Raw genomic sequence first — 9,346 nt, 5'->3', positions numbered from 1 at the left:
ATTTTGTAGATTCTTAATAAGATTAGTTAGATTCTTAATCAGATTAGGGGGATTCTTAATCAGATTAGTTAGATTCTTAATCATCTTAGTTAGATTCTTAATCAATTATAATCAGATTTTGTAGATTCTTAATAAGATTAGTTAGATTCTTAATCAGATTAGGGGGATTCTTAATCACATTAGTTAGATTCTTAATAAGATTAGTTAGAGTCTTAATCATATTAGGGGGATTCTTAATCAGGTATAATCAGATTAGTTAGATTCTTATAACCAGATTAGTTAGATTCTTAATCAGATTAGTTAGATTCATTCGAGATGAATCCCAACGAAATAGATTTAATCACGTCCTTGTATGATTCTGAGGATGGTTATGCATCACCATACTCCGCAACCATCGACGATGACTTGGATTCGTCTACATCCGAAGACTATGAGTCGGCTTCATCCGAAGAAGAGGCGGAGGAGGTTGATCCCTTCATGTATTGTTCGGCGAGGTATATTGCGTTCACTAGAGGTATGTACGATTTAATGCTTAAAGATTTATTAGGTCAAGTTAAGGTAACATTTGAAATATTAAGCACACTCGCAAGGGGGGCACCTCTTAATTTACATGCATGGAGGCGCATGAAGAGTCGTCTCACGCTTATGAGTGAGAATGCAATACACCTTAAGGCATCGCCTCATCTTCAGATTACGCACGTAGAGAAATGGAGGGAGATAGTATTGGCGTCACATTGTGGCGCATCGCACCGTTCTTTGACAGGTACTCTGACAGAATTAAAGAGAAATTGGTCCAATGACCTTCGTGACTATGGGATCCCTAGTGCGTATGTGAAAGCAGTGATTGACCAATGCGGTTGTCAAGTTGTGTCGAGGTTAACTCCATCTGACATGGAGGGGACAAGTGTCGTGAAATATAAAAAGTCTAGACCCATAGAAGTGATCAAGATAGAGGCACATAGGGTTGATGATACGTTGATAGATGTTCAATTGAGGTATCACACACGCTTTCGTACAGGGGTCACAAGGGGTGCACATGTGACTAGGTATAATTGTCACCGATTCGGTGTGGCCAACAAGCAATATCCATGCACTCGACGTAGAAAGCATTCATCTCGATGTGGGTGTACTTTTCATGTGAACGCTCGAATGAATGGCGGGGTTGACCATGGGACAGTGACCCTTTCAATATATGGACCTCATACGGGTCATGTACCGGGAAGTAGACCAGATGCATACTATTTGCCAGTGGCCCCAAATGTTATAAGTTGTTGTAGAGATGACCTTTTTGATGTTGGTTGCGCACGACACGTGGCACGGATGAGCATGCGTAAGGAAGCATATCATAAGTCCAAGGCTAGTCCATTAGACCTTGTGAGTTATAGGTTCTTTATGATACCAAAGGAGGTCAATAACATGGCCAACAAGTTAAAAATCGGGAGTGCCATGTCAGGGGTTGATTGGTCTTTGATGATGCAAGATGCCTATGCCCTCCGAGATCTTGGGAAGGTGGCTCATGTCCAACCCTACTTGCCTGGTGAATATGGATCTCCCGCAAGGCAACCGTTCATCTTGGTGCTCCAAGATGAATGGATGTTAGAGATGTGTGAGCGACTGTCGATAAACAACTCTTGGGCAATCGACTCCACGTTTAAAACAAACCAATTTGGCTTGCCATTATATGCAGCTGTGGCTCCAAATGCCATGGGAGTTGGTATCCCATTATGGTACATGATATGTAGTTCTGATAAGGGGTCTAACCATGAGCAAGTAGCTTTAGAAACTTGCTTGAGAGTCATATTTGCACGGATGCCCAATGTGAGGCCAAATGCCATAGTCATCGATAAAAGTTGGACATCGTATAATGCCATAAGTAATGTGGTTGCAACAGACCGATTATCTTGGATAGTTACAAATGGGCAAAGGTCGCAAACACATTGTCGACTTTTGTTGTGTCACTTCCATGCAAAAAAAGCATGGTTGGACAACTTGTTGCCAAAGGTAAGTGCAAGTGAGAGAAACCACCTTTATAATCGGATGTGCCAACTCATGCAATGCATTACGGAATCCACATTCAATGCCCAATGTGAGGACTTAAAGGTAGAATATGCAAACAAGCCAGGTGTTTGGCAATATATAGAAGGAGGATGGTGTGGCTTGACATGTGTGTGGAGGAAACTGTGGCCCAAATTTGGTAGAATGTTCAACTACGGACATGTTGACACTACCAATCTTGTGGAGAGACATTGGCAGTTTATCAAATATACTGCCTTAAGAGGGAGGATAAACCGATCAATTACCGATCTTGTGCATGTTTTAATCGGGGACAGTCAAACTGGCACTTGCATCGGGGGTACTGTTATTGAATGGTACAAGCAACGACAAGAAATATGTGAGAGTGGTAGATTTGCACCACGTGCAAATTGTAGGGATCAAACAACTAGACTTAAAGAGGCCGAAAGGCTACTAGAGAGGTATGAAACTAATAATGCGACAATGCATATTGTGGACGAGCCTCGATATTGGTTTAAAATATTGAGCTTGACAAAACCGGATGTATGGTATAATGTATCGCTCCAATGTTCATATTGTGATTGCCACGACCCTGCGAGTAAATGTAAGCATATACTTGGCATCAGGATGATTATTGAGAGGCACATGCCACATCTATGTGGGTCATTGCCTTTTATAGATCATGCAACCTATATGCGCAATGACCATTTCACAGAGACGGAAATGGAGACAGAGGTAGAACCAGTCGAGGAGACAAACCCTATAACATCACGAGTGGAGGAATGTTTGTCGAAATTACAAACGCTTGAGGGGGCTATTCAATGTTTTAAGCAAGGGTTACAATCCCTCGACTGTGCAACAATTTTGGCATGTATGGAGTCCATTCAAGAAACAAGTGAGACATTGGTGTATCACACAGGTGCACCGAAACCAACTAACGAAGAAGACCGTGGATCCATAGGGCGTAAGCAAGCAATTGGTGCAAAAAGGGGAGCATCAATCAACATTTCACAAGATCTTATTGGCAGCTCCCCAAACACTTCCAAGGCACACACAGGAAAAATGCAAAGAGGCGCAAGTCGAGCTAGGAGGCGGTTGCCAATATGTGCGACAGATAAAATGCGATGCTTGCATTGCGATGCCTTGACCTTTAGATCAAGGGACTCAAATGTTGATTGTTGCAAGAATTGTGGTCGCATCTTGCCATCATCTCCGGATGAGCCATAAATGTTTGGTAACTTTCAACTTTTATGTTTTGCCAGGATTATTTGTTTTAACAGAAGTATGGTAAAGATCGTCGGTTTTAAGTAATTTAAGGTTGAATTTTGTGACTATTTGATATGTTATTGTAAGTTTACATTCTTCGTTTTATGTTTTAAATGTTTTTTAACTTTCAACTTTTATGTTTTAATATGATTATTTGTTTTAACATAAGTATGGTAAAGATCGTCGGTTTTAAGTATTTTAAGGTTGAATTTTGTGACTATTTGATATGTTATTGTAAGTTTTAAGGGTAATTAACAAGCTTATTTGAAGATTTTGGTTGGAATGATACATTTGGTTGGGCGACCTGCAACGGTTGGGAGACCAATCGGTTGGGCAACCTGTAACTGTCAGGGTTGGGTGACCTAAAACGGTTGGGCAACTTGCAACAGTCATAGTTGGGTGACCAATTTCGGTTGGGCGACCAACGACTCAGAGTTGGGTGACCTCTGACAGGGTTGGGTGACCATCGACTCAGAGTTGGGTGACCTCTGACAGGGTTGGGTGACCATCGACTCAGAGTTGGGCGACCTCTGACAACTTTTTTTTCCGCGCGCTCTTCCTTATCGAAATCTGACGGTGCAGATCGCACGCACCTTCCTCTAGGCGACCTGCACCGTCTGTGGCCGCGATTCCCTCACCAGCCCTCTTTATGATTTGGTGCAGGATAGCAACGAGCGTGCCTATCTATGTATCTATGTAATGTATGTGTGCGCCTATGTATGTATGTATGTAATGTATGTGTGCGCCTATCTATGTATGTATGTAATGTATGTATGTATGTATGTATGTATGTATGTATGTATGGGTCAAAGACAAATCCTTAAACCCCCCCCCACTCTTCTCATTTCATGCCCATCGCAGCAAAACCCTCTTCTTCTTCTTCTTCTTCTTCTTCTCTCGCTCTTCTCAGGAAACACACAGAGAAGGGAAGAACGCAGTACAGAGAATCCATAGCCATAGCCATAGCCATGGCCACCACCGCCGCTCGTGCGCTCCTCAGAGCCCAGCCATGGCGTCGCCGCCCCCTTTCCTCTCCCAGGTATCATCACCTCCCTTCTTCCTTCTCCTCCGTGGCCGCCACATATCCGTCTTCTTCTTCCAACTACATACCTGGACACGCTGACGCCGCCGGTACCACCCGCTATGCACAACGATTTGCAGGTCAAGCAGGTATTTCTTCTTCTTCCTCTTCCTCCTCCCTCCCTCTCTGTGTCTCTCGTTTCCTCGTTTATGCTTTGTTTGATTGATTCTCTTCTGATAGCTGTTGATCTGAATTTGCGCTACCTCTCTACCCCTTTCTCGTCTATGGATCTAGCTCGTCTTCTTCTTCCTCCTCGGTGCCACATTAACGAGAGTCCGACCTGCCCTAGCATTTCCTCTGTGCTGCTTAATGCCTGATGTAGACCTATAACGTCTCGCGTTTTTAAACCCTTGCTTTGAGTATTCTATCTCCATTTCTTCCGTATGATCTAAAACAGTGGCTGATGTGGTTTAAATGACGCCTACCCTGCTTGATGCCGTTAGTAACGTTGCCATTTGGTTCCTGTTTTCAAATGTTGCTTTGGACCTCCGTTCTTCTTCTTCTTTTTTCTTCGTCTGTTTTAGCTAAGCAGTGGTTACTGCAGCTTCACCTTGCCGTTTATTGATTGATGATAGCAATGTTAGCCATTTGTTCCTGTTTTTATCCTTTTCTTGGGATTTTGAAATCCATCTATCGTGCTTGTATCATGCATATCTGTCGCTAATGGCTATGTCTGCTTTATCTAAACAGTGGTTAATGCAGCATCACCTTGCCATTTATTGCCATGCATATCTGTAGCTAATGGATATGTCTGTTTGCTAGAAGTCACGTGTAAATTCATGTTTTAAAAACCCTGTTTTGAACCTCCCTCTCTTTGTGCTCTTTGGAGAAGCTACACTTATGAAAGCAATGGGTCTTTTTCATGTTGGTTCGTACTGATAGATTAAATTCATGTTTTGGAAAACCTAGATTTAGATATACATCTCTTTTTTATCTTTGTGTAAGCGTATATCTGAAAGTAATCGAGATCTTTCCCGTGTCTTTGAATTGATATGTAGCTTTTCTTCATGTATGACAGCTGCTGGTCATTTCAGAACACTGAGAGGAACCCCTAAAACTGGAGATCTTGTTGTGTCCTCACTTGGACATGGGACTTACCTAGGTTCTGATAGTGATGCAGAAGACCGAGACTATATAGAGTCGGTTACAAGAAGTATGACTCTTGGCATCAACTTCATTGACTGGTAGGCATCTTCTCACATCCAGTGCTGGGAACCTTCCAATATTAATGAAATACATACACATATATGTATGTATTTAATATATATGTATATACATACTAGAGACTTACTAGTGCCTTCATATCTGTTATGCTCAAATACGCCTACATTAATCAAAATACATATAATTGATATAAACATATGCACATGATTGATATGCATATGTGCATGCTAATATGCTATGGATTATTCATTTTCATCCATGGTAGTTTGTAGTTCTTATGTTATTCTATAATGTTTGGATTATATTTTTGATGATACAGTGCAAGCAACTTCAGAAACATGCGAAGTGAGGTGGCCATTGGACATCTATTAAATCGGGCAATCAAACAGAAGCTGATTGAAAGGAATGAAGTGATTGTATGCTCGAAAGCAGGATTTTTATCCTTTGATTTCCGCGAGGATATTGAGCCACGGACATATATTGATGATACATATGTGAAAACAGGACTTTTTCAGTTGAACGAATTTGTGGGAGGTTGCCATTGCCTATCAGGGCCATTTCTTAAAAACCAAGTGAGTTTTGACCAATGGTTCTAATACCTATAAACATCTTTTTGTTCACCAACCTTATGTATTATTTTGTGGGAGATATTAGTGCTTGTGTAATATTATTTTGATGCCTCGTCCCAAATTAGAAACACAAATATTGATACTAAATAATTAAAAGGGCACCTTCTGACATGTCCGGATAGATAGATAGATTCTATTATCGTCTTTGGAGGTCAAATATGACTTATGAGACCAAAAATGTTACATTTCACATGATACATGTGAAAGTGAGTGGTGACTCTCAATGTTCAAGAACTTAACCAATGAATATTGCAATCGAGATTGGACATTGTGGTTTTAAGAGGAATTCGTGCAAGGATTGGGCTTGGTCGAAGATGTGTGGAAAGCATGGTTGAATATGATTAAAGGCAGAGCATTGTATCAAAGTGTGATGCTCAGACTCTCGAACTTGGTTAGGGCAAAGTGCGCATAGTAAGAGAGAGAGGGAGAGTAAGAGAGGGAGAGTAAGAGAGGGAGGGAGAGAGTTTCTTATTATTTGTGCAAACAGGTCGAGATTAGTAGGAGAAACATGAACCTAGAGACAATTGACATCTATTTTGTTCATAATCCTGAAATTCAACTGAATGTTGTTCCTCGACAAACTGTGCTCTCTCGAATTAAATCTGCATTTGAAGCTATGGAGGAATGTGTGGCAGCTGGAAAGATCTCGATGTATGGTGTAGCCTCGTGGAATGCATTTCGAATAGCTTCAAGTGGCAAGCTTTCTTTAAGCTTGGAAGAATTGGTTTATTTTGCGAAAGATGTTGGTAAACATTTGTCACTCTTTCCCGTTTTATTTGAAGAATTCTTTTTGGATGTGATTATGTTACATAAGAGTTTGATTTGTCCTTTGCTTTGGAAATTTGGAAGACATTGATGCTGCGTATGAAATTTTAAATCAGAAGGACTATCTATACGAATGATGTCTCATGTTGTTAATTTAATCCCTAATTGTATGCCTTTAGTCCAGGATGCTTTTAATGATGAGGGAAATGATATGGATAGCTTCTTATATACATTGTTACATTTATAGAATGTATCGATTATTAGAAGAAACACTCAGAAGTAGTAGAGAAGTATGACAACAAGATTGATTGATTATGAAGCACTGATGAGTAGTAGAAATGGAAGATTTAGATGATGATAAGAATACATTAGACTCTAGAAATACATGTGCTGTTTAGAAATGAATACGATATTTGAGATGTCCATATAATCCACTGTATTTATGATATGCACTGATCATGTGACATCATTTCTGGACTACAGAAGTACATGTGCTTTTTGGAATGGATGGAGGCAGTAGGGTAGATACCATATTATTTTTCATACATTATATGCTCTGATATTGTGAAATAGGATTTGGATCTAGAAATACAGCGGGCTTTAGATATTACAATTTGGTAAGTACCCACATTTCCTAACATAATGTGCCATTTCCATGTCTAGCGGGAGAGAACCATCATTTCAAGGTTGTACAGCTTCCATACAGTCTGAGACACAAGGATGCAGCCATATCACCTGTTCAATCTGTCAAGGGGAAACGTATGCCTGCTCTTCATGCTGCACATCAGCTTGGGGTTCAAGTCATAGGGACAGCTGCCATTAACCAAGTACGTGCATTGATCTTAGTTTTCTTTTCCTATTTTAATTGACAGAAGCCTCTTATTGTATTGGATTTAACAGTGATATTACCATATTTAAGATTGACTAGTATTTAAGTGAGAACCAATTCAACTTAAGATATAACTGGATTTAAGTTAATGCTATTTGGATTCAATCTATATTGATCTAAATATGTATATCTAAATAAAATTTGATTGCATTTTATCTAACTTAAAACAAAAGTTTTACATGACATGTGATTTGACATAGATACATTGCATTTGGAGTTTACTTAAATATAACCAAATGTTCAAATCCTTGTAGGCAAACTTCTCCAATTGCTTCAAACCTGAAGTTCGTGAGTGGTTTCCAGAGATTGGGGATAGAAGAACTGATGCTCAATGTGCACTCCAGTTTGTGCGAACCACACCTGGTCTGACTGCTGGTGTTGTTGGTATGCGAAGTGTAATGCATGTGGAAGAAAATGCCGCATTAGTTCGGGTCCCAGCAAATCCTCGCACTGTAACTGCTTAGAAACCATTCAGTGCTGTCATATGCCCATATGTAAGAAAGAGATACTACAGCTGTTTAATGATTACTGACACCCTTTTTGTGAATTTTGGGAACATCATATGATTATGTTTATACAATTGACCATGAGGGGTATTATGTCATTATGTACTTGCATGGGTTTACTTTTGTAGATCTCTATCTTTTTCTTGGGTGCTCATCTTGTTCTAGCAAGGGAACATTGACTTGTGCTTACTCACTTAATGGCATAATGGTTGGTAATGTCTTTAAGTGTGTGGGCCTAGTTCGTATAAATTGCTTTGACTTAAATTCCTTTCCACTGTATAAAAAACCCTTGATGATGATAGTTTAGCATATACATTATCGTGGGATTATGCACTAATTGTAGCTTTGCTAGTGTAGGTAATGCACGAGTTGAATATGATTAGATAATATGGGAATAGCAATTTCGCTCACTATATCTGACATTGGAGATACTGCAGGACGAATGTTATGTGTACAAGCATTGGTGGTGAAGGACAACAGTTGATAGGCAGTCATCCATTGCATTGATATCATCATTGGTTATGTGTCACTCATATTTCAATTTATGTTGTGTTTATCTTGACACCATTGTTAATGATGGTAATTGCATATCATCAGAAAGATTCTCATATGGTGTGATGGCAAACGTTTATTGCAATACTTTCTTAGTAATGCTTTGTATAGTTTTCATCCATTTTTTAACAAGAGATTAGATTAGATCAGATACTTTTATGCATCCATAGAATGGGCCATATTGACCCATGGGATGTAGTACACAAGTTTTCTTGATGTGTCTCCTCCTTAAGAAAGGATATTTGTGCTTTGAAAGCACAAAGTCATCTTGATGTGTGAATAAGGCATACACATATGAGCTCAACATTCAGCGTTTACGAGCCCCTCCTCTCACAACTTACATGCCTTTATATTTGATGGATTTTGATGCCATAATTCAAAAACTAGCTTGTGTGATCAGGTATGAAGGAGTGTCAATATTCATGTTAATATTCATGTTAGTAACAAGGTAAGGTTGAATATGCTTAATAGGCCCTCTTTC

The 9,346-nt window shown here is 39.7% G+C and overlaps 2 protein-coding genes across 2 annotated transcripts; both read left to right on the top strand.

Annotated features, from left to right (window-relative positions):
- Positions 1-315: 315 nt before the first annotated feature.
- On the top strand, positions 316-3,798 carry LOC147858677 (uncharacterized). The gene has a single exon (XM_087325669.1). The coding sequence runs from the start codon at positions 316-318 to the stop codon at positions 3,238-3,240; it is 2,925 nt and encodes a 974-aa protein (XP_087181795.1). The 3' UTR covers positions 3,241-3,798.
- A 370-nt stretch (positions 3,799-4,168) lies between these two features.
- LOC147858676 (uncharacterized) lies at positions 4,169-8,536 on the top strand. The gene is made up of 6 exons (XM_087326283.1): positions 4,169-4,449; positions 5,379-5,544; positions 5,844-6,096; positions 6,641-6,899; positions 7,582-7,745; positions 8,062-8,536. Exons 1-6 carry the CDS (start codon positions 4,248-4,250, stop codon positions 8,269-8,271), a joined length of 1,254 nt encoding a protein of 417 aa, XP_087182409.1. The 5' UTR covers positions 4,169-4,247; the 3' UTR covers positions 8,272-8,536.
- The last annotated feature ends 810 nt before the right edge of the window (positions 8,537-9,346 follow it).

Source organism: Azolla caroliniana, unplaced genomic scaffold, assembly GCF_043228905.1.
Source record: "Azolla caroliniana isolate FFs.n. ecotype wild unplaced genomic scaffold, voAzoCaro1.0.p SCAF_10, whole genome shotgun sequence".
Classification (NCBI taxonomy): Eukaryota; Viridiplantae; Streptophyta; class Polypodiopsida; order Salviniales; family Salviniaceae; genus Azolla; species Azolla caroliniana.
The sequence above is the reverse complement of the archived record's forward strand: the minus strand, read 5'-3'. Positions and strand labels throughout refer to the sequence as shown.